Source organism: Ranitomeya variabilis, chromosome 7 (assembly GCF_051348905.1).
Source record: "Ranitomeya variabilis isolate aRanVar5 chromosome 7, aRanVar5.hap1, whole genome shotgun sequence".
In the NCBI taxonomy this organism is placed as follows: domain Eukaryota; kingdom Metazoa; phylum Chordata; class Amphibia; order Anura; family Dendrobatidae; genus Ranitomeya; species Ranitomeya variabilis.
The window spans coordinates 32,014,673-32,037,700 of NC_135238.1; the positions used below are offsets into that span (position 1 = coordinate 32,014,673).

At 45.7% G+C, this 23,028-nt stretch overlaps 1 protein-coding gene across 2 annotated transcripts in view; it reads left to right on the forward strand.

Annotated features, from left to right (window-relative positions):
• Nucleotides 1-7,051: 7,051 nt before the first annotated feature.
• SNX8 (sorting nexin 8) overlaps nucleotides 7,052-23,028 on the forward strand; it is a 26,968-nt gene continuing 10,991 nt past the window's right edge. The window contains exons 1-3 of one of the 2 annotated variants that reach the window (XM_077274774.1): nucleotides 7,052-7,256; nucleotides 16,401-16,570; nucleotides 17,512-17,629. In XM_077274774.1, the coding sequence (XP_077130889.1) occupies nucleotides 16,430-16,570; nucleotides 17,512-17,629 (259 nt within the window). In that variant the 5' untranslated portion in view covers nucleotides 7,052-7,256; nucleotides 16,401-16,429. The remainder of the gene's footprint in view (nucleotides 7,257-16,400; nucleotides 16,571-17,511; nucleotides 17,630-23,028) is intronic. The other variant, XM_077274775.1, reaches the window with a different exon arrangement.

The window sequence follows — 23,028 nt, forward strand, 5'->3', positions numbered from 1 at the left end:
GAAAAGTGTCATGTTCTGTTTCTGGGGAAAGCTGGGCGGCTTCTAGCTCTTCAGTGCCTGTTACCCAGCTCTCCCATTATCCTGAGAGGAATTATGTAATACTGTTAATTATATGGTAAAGTGGATGGCGTCATTCAAAATGACCAAACAAATAGCTCCGTATGGCAATGGCGGCGGAAAACGAGACGTGACAAATGGACGTAATTTTGCTATGGGAGCGCAGACCTGGAAACGGAATGGCCAAACTGGATTATTGGACGTCCCATTGCATAAAGGGTTGTCAAGGCGACAGCGGCATAATACGGGGGGCATTTTTACGCCTCTTTTCTAACCGCGTGTATATAGATGCAGTCACTTCTGGTTATTACTCCTTTCTAGTGATGAGCAATTGTGCTGGGATGAGGTGTTATCTGAGCATGCTCGGGTGCTAACTGAGTGACTTCGGCGTGCTCGAAAACCATGTTTGAGCCCCCATGGCTGCATGTCTCGCGGCTGTTCGACAGGCGCAACACATGCAGGGGTTGTCTGTCTGTTCGGGAATCCCTGCATATGTTTCAGCTGTCGAACAGCCGCGAGACATGCAGCCACGGGGGTCTCATAGTATCCGAGCACGCCGAAGTCACTCGGCTAGCACCCGAGCATGCTCGGACTGAGACTGAAATTCAGCCCTGGCATTTGGGAGCCCACTTGCCCACTGATCGTGATGAAACTTCTGCAGCAAATGCCGAGGGCCCACCAATACCATTGACTTTGGGGGTCTCACTTTTCACTTGCATACAAATATTACACTACCCTCGTTAACAAATGTACCTATATCTCTATATAATAATAAACTGGGCAGTGCAGTTAATGAATGATGAGATGCTGCTCTTTCCTGTACAGAGTGAATCAAGTGAATTATGCCAAGTTCTGCCCATACAGTGGGGTTGGGGGCCCAGATCTACACAGGGGCCAGCGGGGGGATTCCCCTGTTCCCCTATGGACCAGCCCGAGCCTGCCCTTATAGGTTAATTACCTTTGTAAGACTATGTTCACTGTGCATCTATTGCTCCTGTTTAATATATACACCAGGAAATACAATATACAGGATGGGCCATGTATATGGATACACCTAAATAAAATGGGAATGGTTGGTGATATCCACTTCCTGTTTGTGGCACATTAGTATATGGGAGGGGGAAAACTTTTCAAGATAGGTGGTGACCATGGCGGCCATTTTGAAGTCGGCCATTTTGGATCCAACTTTATAAATGGCCCACCCAGGTGTATCCATATAAATGGCCCACCCTGTATATTAATAGATACCTGTAAGATACAGTGACAGGCATCATCCATAGGTTCCATTGTTAAAAAAAAAGAATATGTTTAACATGTACTGATGTATACTGCGATACAGTGGCCGCAGGACACACTTTTGGCCTCTGACTGAGGCTAAGTTCACATTAGCCATTTTTGCAGCGTTTTTTTTACGCTTTTTTAAATGCAACTTTTCATCTGCGTTTTACAGTACCAGTAAAGTCTATGAGATTTCAGAAATCTCATGCACACACTTTGTTTTTTTTTTGTCATCAGTGTTTGGTCCTTTGCATGTTTTTTTGCACAAATGGAGCATCTCACTTTTTTCAATGTTTTTTTTCAGCGTTTTTCACCCATTGAAATGACTGGGTGGTGAAAAAATGCACCAAAACGCAAGTATCAGGTTTTGTTGCATTTTTTGTGCCAAAACCTGATTCTATAAAGTAAGACTTTTTTCAACACTAAACTTTATCAGCACGCACAAGAGACAAATCTAGCATGCCAAAACCGCAGCAAAAAAACGGAAGAAAAACCTGCTTTTTTCTGCAGCTTCTTTCCTGCCAAGAGATCAAGTTTTGCTGTAGAAAAAAAAAACGCCTAGTGGGAACTTATCCTAATTGATCCAGTCTTGCTGAAGCATCCCCAGATCATTACCGATCCTCTACCAAATTTCACAGTGGGTGCAAGACACTGTGGCTTGTACGCCTCTCCAGGTCTCCATCTAACCATTAGGCTATGTGTGCACGTTGCGGATTTTGCTGCGGATCTGCAGCTGTTTTCCATGCGTTGTAAAGTACCATGCAAACGTATGGAAAAAAAATCCGCAGTGCACATGCTGCAGAAAAAAACGCAGCGTAGTTTTTTCTGCAGCTTGTCAATTCTTTGTGCGGATTCCGCTGCGGTTTACTCCTGCTCCTCAATAGGAATCCGCAGGGGTAAAACCGCAGGAGGAATCCACACAAAAACCGCGGTAAATCCGCACACCAATCCGCAATGTGTGCACATAGCCTTAGACCACCAGGTGATGATCTGGGGATGATTTGGCAAGGCTGGAATTGGGCAGGTTGTTCTTTGCGAAGGACGTATGAATCAAGCCGCATACAAGGTTCTCCTGGAAAAACAGTTGACTCCTTCTGCTCAGGCAATGTTCCCCAACTCTGGGGACTGGTCTTTCCAGCAGGACAATGCGCCATGCCACACAGATAGGGCAATCAAGGTGTGGATGAAGGACCATCACATCAAATCCCGGTCATGGCTGCCCAATCTCCAGACCTGAACCCCACTGAAAACCTCTGGAATGTAATCAAGAAGATGATGGTTACTCACAAGCCATCAAACAAAGAAGAACTGCTTACATTATTGTACCAGCAGTGGCATAAGATCACCAAAAAGCAGTGTGAAAGACTGGTGGAAAGCTGCCAAGATGCATGGAAGCTGTGATTAAAAATCATGGTTATTCCACAAAATATTGATTTCTGAACTCTTCCTGAGTTAAAACATTAGCATTGTTGTTTCTAAATGATTATGAACTTGTTTTCTTTGCATTATTTGAGGTCTGAAAGCACTGATTTTTTTTGTTATTTTGGCCATTTCTCATTTTCAGAAAATAAGTACAAAATGTATTGCTTGGAACTTTGGAGACATGTTGTCAGAAGTTTATAGAATAAATGAACAATTTACATTTTACTCAAAAATATACCTATAGAGAGAAAAATCAGACAAACTGAACATTTTGCAGTGGTCTCTTAATTTTTGCCAGAGCTGTATATGGGGCCTTTTGTCAGCAGGACTCTGCATCACAGGGTTAATAGACTTAAAGGGGTTGTTCATCCTCTGATATGTGGGAGGGACTGGTATTCTATATTTCTATCAGGCCGAAGCAAAGACAATAAGTACAATCTGCTCCTCAGTCCTTAGAACTGCTATTTCCAGCCGGCTCTTGCTGGGCTGGCTTCATAGATTCTGGTGATTCTGGCTGACGGTGTCAGTGAAGTCGCCGATGCTTCCTTCCTCCTTCATCACAACAAATGTGAGTAAGAGGAAAAGGAGATCAAATGGTAGAGCGGATGGAGGTAAGACACAGTGATTGAGTCGATCTCTGTGCAACGGCAGCACAGAGATCGAAATAAGAAATCACTTCAGAGACTTGTGGAGTGCTTCCCTGAGAATGAGCAGCCCACTGCCAGTATAGGCCCACCTGGCACTTGCCAGAAATATCAGATGGCCAGTCCGGCCCTGATGCTCGGATAACGCCTTGTCCAACCACGTTCGCTCAACACTACTCCTTTCTCTTCATTGCCATGTTTAGTTTTTACATTTTGTTTTTTTTACTCCTCTTCCAGACCCATAACTTTTTTTATTTCCTCTCCATAGCCATATGTGAGTTTCATTTGTTTTTTTTTTGCAGGACGAGTTGTAGTTTTGAATGACACCATTCACTTTACCATAAAATGTGCAGAAAAACAGGGACTGTGGTATAATGATGGGGAAAAAAATCAGCTTCACCCTTTTTTTTTTACGACGTCAGTACTAATTAAGATGATATCTTATACTGTATATATATATATATATATATATATATATATATATATTTATATATATATATATATGTATATATGTATATATATATATATATATTTTTGGACTTTATATATATATATATATATATATATATATATATATATATATATAAATTGTGTTTGTGTCGCCATTTTTCATACTTTGACTCTTCCACCAATGGCCCTGTGTGGCAGCTTGTTTCTTACATCACACATGGCAAAAGCCAAGGATATAACAATAGTAGGTGCTGGAGTTGCACTAGGGCCCTGGAGCCTAGGAAGGGTCCAACGGTACCTAAGTCATAGTTCTGCTAATTACTGATATAGTTTTTGTAGTTCATCACCATTTCTAATATCTCCGCACCCTGCCAGTGAATGGAAACATCTTTGGTTTATATCCTGAACCTGTTTTGCCTGTCCCAGCTCCTATAACTAAAGTCGTGATTCATCATTCACGATTTTTTTTTTTTTTAAACTCGCTTTTCTTTTTTTTTTTATTGCCATTCCCTGACGTTTTTGCCCCAAATTATTTGAAATAGCCCACACGATTCATCAATTTGTTGTAGAATATTTTTTTTTTGTGTGTCTTTGACCATTCTAGCAACTTTTTAGAGTATAAAGTTGCCTAATAAAATGGCACACGTTAGTCTTTAACTGCGCCGAAATAAAAAAAATGATCATAAACTTTACTCTGGGCAGAGACGGAAGGGAGGTGCGCCAAAAAAAGCAACATTTGAAGAAGTCACATTTCATGAATCTGTCTAAAATATTTGGATAAGGAAAAGTTGTCAAGAACAAAAGAAATGACTTAAAAGAGGAAGAGAACTTGTAAACAAATAAAAGCAAGTCACAAAGTCACTAATAAAAAGAAAATGACTCCAGAAAACTGGAGAACCAGCAATGATGAATCGGGGTTGGCTACAATGTACAAGTTCAGGGCAGTGATCATATGTGAGCGATCACAGCAGGTCTCCCTCCAGGTGTGGACCCCCGGCCGAGAGCGCTGATCCATAGTGTAAAGGCCCCGTCACACATAGCGATTTACAGTCACAGAAAGGAAGAAGAGATTGAAACACAAAGTTACAGAACTTGGATTTTTCTACATGCTGGGAATATCCAGGTGGACAATATGTAGCTTAATACAGTGGCAGTATGGTGGACAAGACTTCATAAAATCTCATCCCCAGGCTGCAAAAAAATCTGCACCATAAATTAACCAGGGCTATGAACATAAAATCCAAAGCAGATAAATGTATGCTGTGGATAGATTGCACCTTTTGCCATGAAACTGGTGAAGTTTTCTATACTGAATTTGCAGCAGACAGAATATTTTTGTTGACTGTGAAGTTGAAAAAAAATAAAAATGAAATGTTGCCTTTATCTTACTGACCACTAGATGTCAGTATAACACTCCCTGTGATAATAGATAGATAGATAGATAGATAGATAGATAGATAGATAGATAGATAGATAGATAGATAGATAGATAATAGATAGATGGATAAATAGAGGATAGATAGATGATAGATAGAAGATAGATGATAGATAGATAGATAGATAATAGATAGATAGATGGATAGATAGATAGATAGATAGATAGATAAATAATAGATAGATAGATAGATAGATAGATAGATAGATAGATAGATAGATAGATAGATAGATAGATGAGAGATAGAAGATAGATGATAGATAGATAGATAGATAGATAGATAGATAGATGATAGATAGATGATAGATAGAAGATAAATGATAGATAGATAGATAGATAGATAGATAGATAGATAGATAGATAGATAGATAGATAGATAGATAGATGATAGATAGATAATAGATAGATAGATAATAGATAGATAGATAGAAGATAAATAATAGATGATATATAGATAGATAGATAGATAGATAGATAGATAGATAGATAGATAGATAGATAATAGATGGATAGATAGAAGATAGATGATAGATAGATAGATAGATAGATAGATAGATAGATGGATAGATGATAGATAGATAGATGATAGATAGATAGATAGATAGATAGATAGATAATAGATAGATAGATAGATAGATAGATAGATAGATAATAGATAGATAGATGGATAGATGATAGATAGAAGATAAATAATAGATGATAGATAGATAGATAGATAGATAGATAGATAGATAGATAATAGCTGGATAGATAGAGGATAGATAGATAGATAGATAGATAGATAATAGATAGAAAGATAATAGATAGATAAATAGATAATAGATGATAGATAATAAACAGATAGATTAAAATGGCAACACAAAGAAAGAAAAGTTGTGAAATTCTAGAAATCTCAGGATCTGATGAAAAATGGAAACAAAACAATCAAAACATCTGGATTTATTTGGTATGGGGTATGAGCCATGTGCAGAAATCCCGGCACCTCCAGCCTCGGCAGATATCAATGAGGTTATTAATGGTCGTCTGAGGAACGTTCTGTCACAATGGGCAAATAATCAAGATCCGCTGCTGGCAGCTGCTTTGTAATTGGCAACCAGTGACGTCCCAGATGTGAAGTCCGGGGACGCTGCAGCACTGGGAGCCCGTGTAGGTCACGCAGGCTGCTCACAGTAACGCGCGGCGTGAGGTTGTCGGTTGTCGTGATGCTACACGTCTCCTGTTGATGAGAACAGTGAAGGGGCTGCTGTGATCTGCGCCTCCCCCCATTGTACATGTGCACACTGACTGCTGGGACACTGGAGAAACGGCCGCACCACGGACTCCACGCTTTATCCGTGCCGCGCCTCATACGTCAGTGTCTACACTAAGCCCCAGAAACTGCCGGCAGCACATCGTGTCACCCCCTGCGTGCCCCCCAAGTGACGGAGCAGGAGACGATGGATCAGAGGTTTTTGAAGCCGATCAGTTCCGAAATCATCATAAAAATCGGCTTCTAAACCACAAACACCAGGCGTCTTTTACAAGTGTTTTTAGAGGCGGATTTTCCAGCCTGAAAAATTTACATTGAAAAACTCTTTGTGAACCCAAATTGGTAGAAATATACAGGACTTTGCTCAGTGTGACACATATACTCCATTTATCCATCCAAAACCACACACCCCTCAAAGACGACGTCCACAACTGCACTGCGCATGTGTAAACGTACGGCATGACGTCACTGACGCCGATAACGCCTGGCAAAAAGCCTCTTCCGCCAGTTCTGCGAGCCTGTTTGGGCCGTTACTAAGGAAAGGAAGTCACGTGGTACAGAGGGGGCGGGGCGACAGCGCATCACATGACGGGGCCCGGAGCGCGATGCCAGTACAGACGGGCGAGCTGCGGGGGAGACACTGACTGCAGGTGAAGCCCCCCGAAGGTAGAAGGCGCCCACCGTGACGTCACTCTGCGCATTAACCTCTTCATTGCCGGTGGTAAGTATGCGATGATTAGATCGGGTTCTCTCTAGTAATATGTCACGTGATCGCAGGAAGGAGATCTATAGCTTAGTAATGGGGGTAAGCGGCGATCTGATCGTGAAGGGGGCGATCTGATCGTGAAGGGGGCGTTCTGTCTGTGAGGAGTGGTCGGTTGTGATCGTTATTGAGGTCTTTCTTGAGATATTCTTGAGCAGTAATGGCGGTGATTAATCTGTGCAATGTTGTGACGATCATCCGGCCCTCCGGGTCACGGTAGGTACTGAGTTGTGTATGTCCCTTTAAGGATCAGCGGACTCTGAATCATTTGCATGTTTTTATTAAATGGGGCCGGGGTTCCCCAAATCTCCCTTTACTCACCAGTGTGCTGCCACTCCTGTGCGTGGCCCATGACCGCTGCAGCCAATCACAGGCTGCTACAGTCACCTCCGCATGTCATTGCTGGAGCAAAGGATACAGAGGCCGGCGTGGGATCAAGGGGCCGCACTCCCCATGGCGCCATTAAAGGGGCTATCCAGGAATAGAAAAATAGAATTAAAAACTTCTAAATCTGTTTAAGTAGCAAATCGTATTCTTCTTGTTCAGGGAGAAGATCACTGTAATTATAATACATTAAATGGCCACTATCTTGTTATACTGAGAAACCATCCTAGACTGTTAGGTCGGGTGCAGTAGGGAGCTCCGAGGCTCTGACCTGGAGGGAACCTGTACCTTTAAGATAGACGGGGGGGGGGGGGGGGGAGTTTGAGCAGCCTCTTACCTCCGCACCCCTGGTATCTCCAGTATTAGATCAGGTGTACAGGGTGGACAGCAGTGTGAGCAGCCTCTTACCTCAGCACCCCTGGCATCTCCAGTATTAGCTCAGATAGACAAGGAGGACAGCAGTGTGAGCAGCCTCTTCTTACCTCAGCATCCTGGTATCTCTAGTATTAAATCAGATAGACAGACATGGTGGACAGCAGTGTGAGCAGCCTCTTCTTACCTCAGCACCCCTGGTATCTCCAGTATTAGATCAGATAGACATGGTGGACAGCAGTGTGAGCAGCCTCTTCTTACCTCAGCATCCTGGTATCTCTAATATTAGATCAGATAGACAGACATGGTGGACAGCAGTGTGAGCAGCCTCTTCTTACCTCAGCATCCTGGTATCTCTAATATTAGATCAGATAGACAGACATGGTGGACAGCAGTGTGAGCAGCCTCTTCTTACCTCAGCACCCCTGGTATCTCCAGTATTAGATCAGATAGACATGGTGGACAGCAGTGTGAGCAGCCTCTTCTTACCTCAGCACCCCTGGTATCTCCAGTAGTAGATCAGATAGACAGACAGGATGGACAGCAGTGTGAGCAGCCTCTTCTCACCTCAGCACCCCTGGTATCTCCAGTATTAGATCAGATAGACATGGTGGACAGCAGTGTGAGCAGCCTCTTCTCACCTCAGCATCCATGGTATCTCCAGTGTTAGATCAGATAGACATGGTGGACAGCAGTGTGAGCAACCTCTTCTTACCTCAGCACCCCTGGTATCTCCAGTATTAGATCAGATAGACAAGGAGGACAGCAGTGTGAGCAGCCTCTTCTTACCTCAGCATCCTGGTATCTCTAATATTGGATCAGATAGACAGACATGGTGGACAGCAGTGTGAGCAGCCTCTTCTTACCTCAGCACCCCTGGTATCTCTAGTATTAGATCAGATAGAAATGGTGGACAGCAGTGTGAGCAGCCTCTTCTTACCTCAGCATCCCTGGTATCTCCAGTATTAGATCAGATAGACATGGTGGACACAGGGTGGATTGATTTAAATCACGCTGATTTAAATCATGATTTAAATCACGATTTAAATCAAAAGATTTTTTTCTATTTAAATCGGATCGATTTAAATCATGATTTTAATCATGATTTAAATCACTGATTTAAATCAAAAGGTTTTTTTTAATATAAATCACGATTAAAATGAGAAGTGAGAGCAGTGCGCATGTGCGCCCATAGTTACACGGACGAAACTAGGGGCAACGATCTAACGCCAGGGTGAGGGGGGGACCCCAAAGTAAGTAAAAATCTTTTTTGTTTTACTATATGGCTAGGTAGGTGTTTAAAAGCAGCATGTCTTAATTGTATAAACTATTAATAGCCTCCACATTTTGTTCATACTGCCCCTTTAATTCCACACTTTTAGCTTGGTTTCACTTTTGGTTTAGTTTCTTTTTCCATTCAGTTGACATGCCCAAACTTGTTGGATAGTCAGCATCCTACAGAAACCTCTGGAAGAGCATGGCATTGTGAATGTTACACATATACAGCCTTTATTCTACTGAGTTAAACAACTCAGCTTTATCTCATGATGGAAGAACCTTTGGATGGTAAAATATTTTCCTCAAAAAGCAGTTTATTGAAAAAAATCCGATTTAAATCAAAAAAATCCGATTTAAATCAAAAAAATCCGATTTTTTTGATTTTTTTAAAAAAACATTGATTTTTATCCACCCTGGGTGGACAGCAGTGTGAGCAGCCTCTTCTCACCTCAGCATCCATGGTATCTCCAGTGTGAGATCAGAGAGACATGGTGAACAGCAGTTTGAGCAGCCTCTTCTTACCTCAGCACCCCTGGTATCTCCAGTATTAGATCAGATAGGCAAGGAGGGCAGCAGTGTGAGCAGCCTCTTCTTACCTCAGTATCCTGGTATTTCTAATATTAGATCAGATAGACAGACATGGTGGACAGCAGTGTGAGCAGCCTCTTCTTACCTCAGTATCCTGGTATCTCTAATATTAGATCAGATAGACAGACAGGGTGGACAGCAGTGTGAGCAGCCTCTTCTTACTTCAGCACCCCTGGTATCTCCAGTAGTAGATCAGATAGACAGACATGGTGGACAGCAGTGTGAGCAGCCTCTTCTCACCTCAGCACCCCTGGTATCTCCAGTATTAGATCAGATAGACATGGTGGACAGCAGTGTGAGCAGCCTCTTCTCACCTCAGCATCCATGGTATCTCCAGTGTGAGATCAGAGAGACATGGTGAACAGCAGTTTGAGCAGCCTCTTCTTACCTCAGCACCCCTGGTATCTCCAGTATTAGATCAGATAGGCAAGGAGGGCAGCAGTGTGAGCAGCCTCTTCTTACCTCAGTATCCTGGTATTTCTAATATTAGATCAGATAGACAGACATGGTGGACAGCAGTGTGAGCAGCCTCTTCTTACCTCAGTATCCTGGTATCTCTAATATTAGATCAGATAGACAGACAGGGTGGACAGCAGTGTGAGCAGCCTCTTCTTACTTCAGCACCCCTGGTATCTCCAGTAGTAGATCAGATAGACAGACATGGTGGACAGCAGTGTGAGCAGCCTCTTCTCACCTCAGCACCCCTGGTATCTCCAGTATTAGATCAGATAGACATGGTGGACAGCAGTGTGAGCAGCCTCTTCTCACCTCAGCATCCATGGTATCTCCAGTGTTAGATCAGATAGACATGGTGGACAGCAGTGTGAGCAACCTCTTCTTACCTCAGCACCCCTGGTATCTCCAGTATTAGATCAGATAGACAAGGAGGACAGCAGTGTGAGCAGCCTCTTCTTACCTCAGCATCCTGGTATCTCTAATATTAGATCAGATAGACCGACATGGTGGACAGCAGTGTGAGCAGCCTCTTCTTACCTCAGCACCCCTGGTATCTCCAGTAGTAGATCAGATAGACAGACATGGTGGACAGCAGTGTGAGCAGCATCTTCTTAACCTCTTCGGAAAACCCTTACCTGCGATTTGCTAAATAAAACAAAAAAACTTTTCTTTACTCCCCCTCCCCAGGTCCATTGCTGAGTCTCTGCTATTTCTCCGATGTCTATTAGGGTATGTGCACACGTTCAGTAACCGGCAGCACATGTCCGCTGCCGGTTTTTGAATACAGGTGATTCCGCATGTGTTCCGTGTACTGTGCGGGATCACTGTGTCCAATACATTGTACGGGTGAGATTTATTTTGTGGACCCTCATGTCTCCGCAAGATAAATTGACATGCTGCTGTCTGGAAAGACGCTCCACCTGTCTGTCTCCGCTGGTGATCCATGGGCGTCTGTGCACGCATAGTGGGCATCCACTCTGCTGTAACATCTGGACGATGCCGGTTGGACGCTGCACAAGTACGCAGCGTCCAACCCGCAGCGTTTACTGATCTTCTGCACCTACCCTTATTGTCTGTATAGCTGACGTCCCGTCGACAGTGCAGCAGCCAATCGGTGAGTTCAGCATCTCTGCCCAAGTTTTTGGCACAGAGCGGGTGATCTCAGTTATTACTGGAATCTATGTTACATCAGCGCCGCAGACAATCAGACATTTGGAGCAGCGGTGGAGGGTGAGTAATGGCAATTTGTCTGTTTTTTTTTTTTTTTTTCTTTTTTTCAGCGTACAGGAGTTTTCCGAAACTATACAACCCCTTTAATTACACCCAAAGCGTGATTGGGGAAAATAATCCCTCTTCTCACCCCAGTATTGATCTATTGAGTCTCGCTTGTTCCTTCGGTACTTTTAGATTTCTTGGTCTGCCGTGGAGATTTATGCGCTCGGCTCCTCGCTCCCTCCCTGACCCGCCTATATGAATAGAAGCCTTGTTAGAGTGCGGCCGTAAAGTCTGTATAAATATAGAGCCGCGTTCTCGGGGGTCCTCCGCCCATGGTGGGGGGTCTGGCAGAGAGGAGTAAGACAGGTGAAGGAAGCTCTCGTCTCTCCCATCACCCGCTGTGATTGAGGCTGTGGGGGGGGGCGTTATTTTCTGGACTGATGGAGAATCCAGAAGCTCGTACTGTTCCGCTGAATCTGCTGTGATCTGCTGATCAAATTAGATTTGGCTTCCGAACCATCATCCCTCGCCCCCTCTACTGTGATCTATTCGGGGGGCTCATGGCTCAGACCAGGGAGACTAGGAAGCCATTATTAGCCGATCAGTTTGTATCCGCCAACAATGGATCGATCTGCCATCAGCGATCACCAACTGTCCATGTCGGTCATATTTCATCTACTTTATGTAACGTGAATGTCTAAGAATTTTTTATTTTTTTGTTTTTATTAAATTGAATCTGTCGCCATGTAATCTGAGAGCAGCACAATGCAGGGGCAGGGACCCTGATTCCAGTGATGTGTCACTTACTGGGCTGCTGGGTGTAATTTTGATCAAATCCTTGTTTTCTCTGCTGCAGATCTAGCAGTGCTCTGAATGCTGAGCTGTGTATAACCCCACCTACACCACTGATTGGCAGTGTGCACAGAAAGCAGCCAATTAATGCTGGGGGCGGGTTCACTAGTCCTTTAGTGTTTATTTTCTGCTCATCAAAAAACGCGATTTTATCACAACTTCAGCAAGCAGCCCAGTAAGTGATACATCACTGGAATCATGGTCTCTGCCTCTACATCCTGCTGCTCTCGGATTACATAGTAAATACCTGGCAACAGACTCCCTTTAATCATCCCTTAAAGCGACTAATTTATGCCTCATCCTCTTACACAATGTACAGGCTAGTCCTGTGGCGAGCAGGTCTGTAGGGTCTCGGGGGGGTCTTGGTTAATAAGTGTCTCCCACTGTAGAAGGTTTACTCATCCGTCTCTGCTCTCATCTGTGGACTCTCACCTCGGTGCACACGGGAGGGATCTGCGGGTGGGTGTGAATATGTCTGTAATCTGCGGAAGTGTCCGGCTTTCATGATGAGATTCTCGGTAATTTGGATGACAGGTCCCAACATTAACGTTCTTCTTACTCAGAGGTTTTAATTTAGTCCCGTAGCATTGAGGACCCCCATAACTGGACCCCACTGTGACTTTCTGGGGGTGTGGCAATAAGATATCATAGGGTTGAACAATATGTAGCATTTAATGAGAGGGACCGAAGTGTAAGGAGAAATCCGGACCCCTAGATGGACAATCATTCTTGAGGCCCCTTTAATAAAAATAAATAAAAAAAAAAAAAAATTAGACCTTTATGGTCTTTGATGAGATACTATAGTCCTGCACTGGTGATGGTGACTGGTTGCGGGATATATGGGGGTTCGGGCGTCCATCGGGAGAGAGGGCTATCTGCTGACATCTATATAATATATAAAGCTGAATGTGTGTGTGTGTGTGTGTGTGTATGTCCGGGATTGGCATCTGAACCGTCGCAGCTGCAGCCACAAAATTTTGCACAGTCACACGTCTGGACCCCGAGAGCGTCATAGGCTATGTTGTGAGGTGAAATTTTAACCCCGCGCTTTCCAATTCACCAAACAATTTTGCCCCTATCTACATAATGGGGAAAAAATGAAAGGAAAAGTGTTGGAGGCAAATTAACAGCTGCCAGATGTGAACAAGGGGGACTTAAAGAGTGAGAGCGATGGCGCCAAAGAGTATATACTGTACAGTTGCTAAGGTGGGGCCCCAACATGGGATAATCACCACACAGGGATATGAACACACACACAAAATGCGCCACACACTACCGCGTGCTCGAACACATATACCACCCTCAGCGCACATTTCACCACACATACACCAACCTCGCCACATAAAAGTCGAAACACAAAAGTCGAAACACAAAAGTCGCCGCTCAAAACTCTCCACATGCAAAACTCGCCACACGTGGAAAACTCGCCACACGCAAAACTTGCACACGCGGAAAAATTGCCACATGCACAAAAGTTGCAACACATGCTAAAGTTGCCTCACACAAAACTTGCACATACTCAAAAGGCACCACACATAAAACTCGCCACGCGCAAAACTCGCCATGCGCAAAACTTGCTGCACACAACTTGCTACACTAACCTGTCACATGCAACTCGACACACAAAAAGTTGCTACACGCATGTCGCCACACAAAACTCATCTCACAACAGTCGCTACATGCATGTCGCCACATGCAACTCAACACACACAACTTGACACATGAAACTCGCCCTAAAACACACACAAGTCTGGTATTATCCTTCAAAAATAAAAATCTGATTAATAAGCAGACAAACTACAAGAACAACAGCTGTACCATATAGGACTCCGGCAGCTGTCAGTCACATGACCAGTCTATTATGTGTATGTGTGAGCTAATATATACTGCCAGGGGGTGGGCTTACTGTAGGCTGGGGATTTATCAGGCTGCCAATTTAGCTTACAAATACTGAGGTAAAAATACTGACCAAATAATGAGTGAACAAGGTCTAATACAGGAGGAGATGACATACAGATATATACTATATACAGGAGGAGATGACACACAGGTATATACTATTTACAGGGGAGATGACACACAGATATATACTATATACAGGAGCAGATTACCTACAGGTATATCTAATATATAAAGCTGTGTGTGTGTGTGTGTGTGTGTGTGTGTGTGTGTGTGTGTGTGTGTGTGTGTGTGTGTGTGTGTGTGTGTGTATGTGTGTATGTCCGGGATTGGCATCTGCACCGTTGCAGCTACAGCCACAAAATTTTGCACAGTCACACGTCTGGACCCCGAGAGCGTCATAGGCTATGTTGTGAGGTGAAATTTTAACCCCACACGTTCCAATTCACCAAACAATTTTGCCCCTATCTACATAATGGGGAAAAAGTGAAGGGAAAAGTGTTGGAGGAAAATTGACAGCTGCCAGATGTGAACAAGGGGGACTTAAAGAATGAGAGCGATGGCGCCAAAGAGTATATGCCGTACAGTTGCTAAGGTGGGGCCCCGACATGGGATAATCACCACACACGGGGATATTAACACACACACAAAATGCACCACACACTACCACGTGCTTGAACACATATACGACCCTCAGCACACATTTCACCACACATACACCAACCTCGCCACATAAAAGTCGAAACACAAAAGTCACCACTCAAAACTCTCCACGCGCAAAACTCGCTACATGCAAAACTCGCCATATGCAAAACTAGGTTCACGCAAAACTCGCCACACGTGCAAAACTCACCTCATGGAAAACTCACCTCATGCAAAACTTGCACACACAGAAAAATTGCCACATGCACAAAAGTTGCAACACATGCAAAAGTTGCCTCACACAAAACTTGCACATACTCAAAAGGCACCACACATAAAACTCGCCATGCGCAAAACTTGCTGCACACAACTTGCTACACTAACCTGTCACATGCAACTCGACACACAAAAAGTTGCTACATGCATGTCGCCACACGCAACTCAACACACACAACTTGACACATGAAACTCGCCCTAAAACACACACAAGTCTGGTATTATCCTTCAAAAATAAAAATCTGATTAATAAGCAGACAAACTACAAGAGCAACAATTGTACCATATAGGAATCCGGCAGCTGTCAGTCACATGACCAGTCTATTATGTGTGAGCTAATATATACTGCCAGGGGGTGGGCTTACTGTTGGCTGGGGATTTATCAGGCTGCCAATAGCAACCAATCACAGCTCAGCTTCTATTTTGCTACAGTTAATTAATCTGAGCTCTGATTGTCTTTGTTGCCTATATTAACCATTCTCAGTATAACAAAGCTAATATATGTTGTGAAATGCTTCTATTAGCTTAGTATTTGCCTTTTAATAATTACATTTCTATCTATTTGTTTTGTGGTTTTTGTGTGCAGAATAAATTTTTGTTAACACATTCTATTTTGCTAACAGCAGTCATTAACCCGGGCGAAGCCGGGTAGTACAGCTAGTCTAATATATAAATGACTCTTGCAGAAACTTTCGCTTCCTTTTTACTTCTTTAAAAAAAAAAAACTCCCTAAGATTCATGTAAATTTTTAATTCCAAATAACTTGTGTTCATCCATTTTCTGACTTGTCAGCAGGAATATTTATATGTACAAGTTCAGCAGTCCGTTCTCCGTTACTGAAAAATCAGCATATGAATTAATATGCAAATGAGGCTGAAGAGCTATGGTAGATCTGAAGCCTGTGTCACTCCAGCTCTATTCCTAGCACCGCCTCCTCTTTCCTGTGCCTGATGTCACGCAGCATATAGGCTGTCAGTCAAGCAGGAGGCGGGGGATAGAGCTGGAGTGACAGAGGCTTCAGATCTACCATAGCTCTTCAGCCTCATTTGCATATACATTTCTCTGGAGCGGACTGGACATGTCGGGTAATGACGGGATGCTGGAGAGGGTAACTGGACGGGTGTCTTTTTCTTCTTGCAGGTGTGAAGAGCGGTCCTGAATGCTGCACAATGGAGGCGACCCACGGAAGTCCTCTGATGCTGCCGCACACTTTACAGGAGCTGCTGGGACATGATACCGTGCAGGTGGAGCTCATCCCCGAGAAGAAAGGCTTGTTCCTTAAGCACGTGGAGTATGAGGTGTCCAGCCAGGTGAGGACGCTCCTGCTCCGCTCCCAGGAGGGGATTATATTTGCATCTAAATCCTCCAAAGTATTTGATTTCCTATTTATCTCATTGTTGTAATATTCAGTTTTTGTTCCACCCTACTATAATTTAAAGGGGTGTTCCCATCACTAAGACTTGCCATCACTGGTTGGTGTCTGACCTTTAGTCCACAGTTAAAGGGAACCTGGCGGCTCCCAGTGCACTTTACAAGACTACAGTTAGCTCCCCTAGTGGTGGATATGAGGAAGCGCACTGTGATTTATGTGGGCTTTGATTCTTCTGAACATCAGTGGTGGTCTTAGACTTAATCACTGGGGTCATCCCACGTATATCTATGACAAATGATGATGACTGGCGTTTATGGTCTGACTGGTAAAGGGATCACCCAAAATTAGGACGCGTAATTGATCTAAATTTTCTACCTAAAACCGTGCCCCTTATGTCGTAGAATGTGTCAGTCCCATTCATTTAAAGAGACATGAACTGCAGTACTAAACATGGCCTATGGGCAAAAATGGCGCTGTTTTGGTATCCTAGAAACGCCTTTTAAAGGGGGTTGTCCAAGACTAAGGTATTGATGACCCATCCTTAGGAGAGGGTATCGATAACACATTGGGGGGGGGGGGGGGGGTCTGACGTCCACAACCCCCACCACTTAGCAGAAACTCGGAGCCGCGGTCGCCGGATGATCACAGTGTATGTAGCAGGAGCACCACAGTGCTGCACACCGTGTAGTGGCCGCTCTCAGGTACTGCAGCTCAGCTCCTATGGAAGTGCATACAAATAAAAAGTTATGGGTCTTCAAAGAAAGGGAGGAAAAAAAATGGACGTGTCCAAAATGAAAGTTGTCTCCAGCAGGAAGGGGTTAAGCATTATTTTTGGCACGTTTGTCCTAAGTAGATTATTTTTGTGCTTTGTTTTTGCAGTTCTTTAAATCCTCCGTGTACAGAAGATACAACGACTTTGTCGTGTTCCAGGAGATGTTGTTGCAGAAGTTCCCGTACCGGGTTGTACCGGCGCTGCCGCCCAAAAGGATGATTGGAGGTATCGCTATTCTGCGTGTTTTCCTGGCCCCTCATTCAGTTATTTCTTGTTTTTCTTTGTGTCCCAGGGGCTGGTGATATCCTGTATGTTCAGGCTGGGTTCCAAAAAAAAGCCCCTTATGCAAATATTGCTGTGGTTCACCGATACGCCACATTTTTTTTTTTTTCCTTGCTAGGGGATTCCAAAAAATGTTTAAGGCTTTGCAGAAAAAAAAATAGAATTTCACAAGCACAGAAATGTCTTGCTTTCTTGTGGATGCACAGGACACGCCAGACTGAGCATACGGCCCACTGACTATACCCCGCCATCATACACGGCACTATATGTCTGTATACTGCTCTCTTTATAGTCCGTATATGATAGTGTGCAGATTTACCATCGGACACGGGGATGGGTAGAGCTCAGTGTGGCAGCGCGGGGTCACCAGGTAGGTGGTATGGGAACAAGGGAGTGACTGTTAACCATTTACCCAATTACACATACAGTTGGAGGAGTAGATAGTGGTCTCAACATTTTTTTTTTTTTTTTTTTAGACGAAAACATGCTCTTTTATTTAGCAAAAAAATTAAAGGCAGCCAAGGGATAAAAGTGGCGCTGTAATGGAGCTGAGCTGCAATACCGGACATAGCCTAGGGATAAAAGTGTCGCTGTAATAGAGCTGAGCTGCAATACTGGACATAGCCTAGAGATAAAAGTGGCGCTGTAATGGAGCTGAGCTGCAATACCGGACATAGCCCAGGGGTAAAAGTGGCGCTGTAATACTGGACATAGCCTAGGGATAAAAGTGGCGCTGTAATGGTGCTGAGCTGCAATACCGGACATAGCCAAGGGGTAAAAGTGGCGCTGTAATGGAGCTGAGCTGCAATACCAGACATAGCCCGGGGGTAAAAGTGGCGCTGTAATGGAGCTGAGCTGCAGTACCAGACATAGCCCAGGGGTAAAAGTGGCGCTGTAATACTGGACATAGCCCAGGGATGAAAGTGGCGCTGAGCTGCAATACCTGACAGACTTGTATATATTACTATGACTGTCAAAGATTTTGGTTTTGATAGTGGTTAAAAAAAAAAAAAATGTCAATCGCAGACTAAAAATACTTATAATTTTTTTTTTTTCCCCAATGGAGCGCGTGGAACGACATGGCGTCAAATCCGTGCAGATCTGCGTTCCTCTCAATGAGCTGATGAGTTATTTTTGGTCCTTTTTATGAAACGGCATAGATTTGTTAGGAAGGATGTGAGGCTGGTATTACCAGTCGGGTGACGGGATTGTCACAGTCGCTGCTCCTCGTCCTTTGATCACGGCTGATGTGACGGCAGATAGTTGTAAAAATGCTAAATTACAGAGAAGAGAGAACTGCCACTTCAAGGGAGAGAGGCAAATTCTTAGATGACTCCTTTTCTGAGGATCACAGAGCCTTTAATTAGCGGAAATGAGATTTAACCCTTTACGCTGTTTTCAAACATCGCGGCGCAGTGTGATCTTTGGCTGCGGGACACTTGTCAGACGTGAGGATAAGGCCGTCTTCACGGTCAGAATATGGACCACGGTGTACGGCCCGGCCACAGGTAGCCTCATGTCCGACACGCATCCTGTAACCAAAGATCACACGTCGTGGTGCGGCAAAGTAAGTGACCGCCGCCACTGCACCGAGGGGTTGTGACTTGTATTACGTTGCGAGGTAGCATCAGCCTTAGACACAACATTATGTAGTAATTGATTTTCAAATTACATTTACACAACTTACTCTGTCGCCTCATTGGGGGACACAGGACCATGGGTGTTATGCTGCTGTCCACTAGGAGGCGACACTATGCATAATCTGAAAAAGATTAACTGTGGCTCCTCCTGTGCAGTATACACCCCTGGACGGCGTCAGCCTTCTCCAGTTTTTGCTTAGTGTCTCATAGGAGGCACACCTAAAATTTTTTTTTCTTTACTCCGTTTTTTTCCGACGGGATTACAGATGAAGAAAAGAGGGTCTCCTGTGAGACTCCCGGCATGGCTCCTTCCTCGGCCCCCTTTTACGGGGTGCCCGGTTGAAGTCGAGATGGCTATTCCCCATGTCGCTCCTTCCCCAGTCCCTCGGGTGCTGGTTCGAAGTCGAGACCCCCCTCCTTCCCCAATTCCTGTTGGTTTCTGGGTTGAGGTCGAGGCGAGGATAAAGGCCCCTGAAGGTGACAACAGCACCCTCCCTATCCCCCTCTGGGGGTATTAGGTTGAGACACCTCAGGTAAGGCCTGTACAGGCAGCATTCTGCAGCTCCCAGCAATGGGCCAGCACACTGCGCCTGCATCCAGGGACCCCAGTCCAGCTGCGGGCTCCTGTTGGGGCCAGAGGGAGTGCAGGCAGGCATGGCACATACAGACACAGGGCTCCCTGCGTCCCTGTCTCTGCGGCAGCACCAGCTCTATACTGCCTCAGGAGGACCCCACACCGGGCTCCCCCTTCCGCTTATATCCCCACCGCCATCCTGCCTTTAAATCCGGGGGGGGTCCGGTTCAGATCCGACCCCCTCCCGGACTTTCGCGCCGGCCTGGAGCCCTTCTGGGCCTCAGGCATCTAATTTAGGCCCCTGCTTCGGTCTAGCTGAAGCCGCCGCCTCCTCTCCGCCCCCCCCGGCCCGCCCCCGGATGACAAATATGACGCTCTACAGTGTCATACAGGGGGCGGATCGAGACAGAAAGGGCGCGTTTTTACACAGTTCGGCCGCCTTTTTCCAGCTCTCCGCCCCCTTCTCCCCCTTCTTCTCCTTCTCAGCAGCCATTTTCTGCTGCAGATTAACCCTGAATCTCCCGGTCTGCAGGACCAGGCAGCCAGTCTCCGGGGGGCACAGGACTGTGGATCTTTGGCGCTGGACCTAGGGGCACACTGGTGGGGTAAGATCACAGCTGGGTTTTTTACTCAGCTGTGAATCCATATTCCCTATAAGGCTCCCCTATAGGCTTCTCTGCAATCACTATAGGGTTCTCTATATAGCTAGCCCTTCTGCACTCTGTGCACTATGCCGGGCTCAAGGTCCAAGAGAACCAGACAGAACTGCTATTATGCATTCTGCACAGCCTGCGGGACCGCTCTCCCCAGTAGTAGCACGTACCCGCATTGTCAGAACTGTATACAAACTAATGTGTCAGAGCCCCAAGAAGCCCCTGCCAATGCCTCGGTGTCTAATGCCACGCCGGAATGGGCTACTCAGATATCGCAATCTATGACGCAGTCTATAGATAACCTAACCTAACCTCCACATTGCTTCAGGCTCTGCAGGGTCATGCCTCGGCTATGACCGTTACCCAGCAAAGGGAGAGCTTGACTCAGGAACAAGCTGACCCTGGCACATCCACGTCCACAGGACGCAAGCAGACCCATAGATCAAGTCCATCTCCGTCATCCTATAGCACACGGTCATCCCCCTCTAGGGAGAGACACCGTAGCTCCAGGTCATCTAGACCGTCCCATTCCAGGGACAGACAATGCAGATCTCCGCAATCCCGACCAGAGAAGGCCTCCTCCCCGGCTCACTCAGCAGGGGACGCCTCAGTGATACACAGGATTCGGAAGGCATCTGCGACTCTGACTAAGACAGGGAAACGGAGGGGTCCCTGATCCCAATCCCCCCTAGCAATACAGCACTAGTTGAGGACATAATCTCTTCCATCCATCGGGTGCTGGACATTTCTGATCCGCCACCAGAGGCCCCAGAACATAAGATTTCCTTTGAAGGACCTCTGAAGCCGCCTAAGGTTTTCTCTAACCACCCAGAGCTTAAGGCGATCCTTAAAAAGCAGCTCTCACAGCCTGAGAAAAAATTCGCTAATCGTAAATATCTGGAGGCGAGGTACCCCTTCCCACAGAAGGACACCAAGGAATGGACAGACCCACCCGAAGTGGACCCCCCAGTCTCTAGGCTAGCAGCACAGACCCTCCTTTCACTGCCAGATAGCTCAACCCTCAGGGACGCAGCAGACTGGCAGGTAGAAAGCATGGCTCGTTCAATTTTTGAGGCAGCAGGGGCATCCCTGGCTCCCGCGTTCGCCTCAGTTTGGGCTGCCAAGGCCATTCTGGCCTGGGCAAAAAATTTACAAGCTCTCCAAGCATCAGCTCCTGAGATGTCGGACCTAGCGGTTCAAATAGCAGTCGTAGCTGACTACATGCTTCATGCAGCTCTGGATTCAGCAAGGGGAGTAGCAGGGATAGCATCACAATTCGGCGTATCCTCTGGCTGCGGGAATGGAAAGCGGACGCAGCCTCAAAGAAGTCCCTCACGCACCTCCCCTACCTCAGTGGGAGACTTTTCGGTGAACAGTTGGACACTATGGTATCCAACGCTACCGGGGATAAGAGTACTTCTCTTCCCCAACTCAGACCTAAACGCACTTACAAGAAGCGTAACCAAACTCGATTCCGATCCTTTCGGAATTCCTCGGGCTGGTCCGTCTCGTGTCCAGCACAAAATCGTAACCGTTCCCCACGCAGGGACAACTCACAATCGACGCAAAGGTCGGACAAGACCTGGCAGTCAAAAGCAGGCCAGCCTAAGCCCAGAGGAGGAAAATCTCAGACTTTCTCCTCATCGTGACTCACAGACTCCGGAAGACACCACACCAGTAGGCGGCCGACTTTTGCTCTTCCATCAAGTCTGGCTGCCTATTACAGAAGACAGGTGGGTCAGGGAACTAGTGTCTTCCGGATACAGAATAGACTTCACCTCCAACCCACCGAACCTATTCTTCCTCTCTGTCCCCCCAAAACCGCCAGCCAAGGCTCGTGCCTACCACCAAGCGGTCTCCTCGCTTTTTCAAGCAGGAGTCATAGTACCAGTCCCCACGACCGACCGCTTCCGAGGGTTCTACTCCAATCTGTTCGTAGTTCCCAAGAAAGGAGGCAGCGTACGGCCCATACTAGACCTAAAACAGCTCAACAAATATGTACGGATCCGTCACTTCCGCATGGAGTCCCTTCGGTCCATCATTGCGTCCATGGAGAAGGGAGAATATCTCACCTCCATAGACATACAAGACGCATACCTGCATATACCCATTGCACCTGCCCATCAGAGGTTCCTCAGGTTCACAATAGGCCAGGACCACTACCAATTCGTGGCTCTCCCTTTCGGACTCGCCACGGCTCCCAGAGTGTTCACCAAAGTCATGACAGCCACCATGAACGTCCTGCACTCCAGAGGCATAGTAGTCATTCCATACCTGGACGATCTACTCATCAAGGCTCCCACCTTAATGGACTGCGAGCTCAGCGTCTCAATCACAACCAATACTCTCAGTCGCGTGGGCTGGTTAATCAACCTACAAAAGTCATCACCAACCCCGAGTCAGTCCCTGACCTTCCTGGGAATGCTATTCAACACCTCCAGGGGGTCTAGTGCTCCTTCCCAAGGACAGGGCACT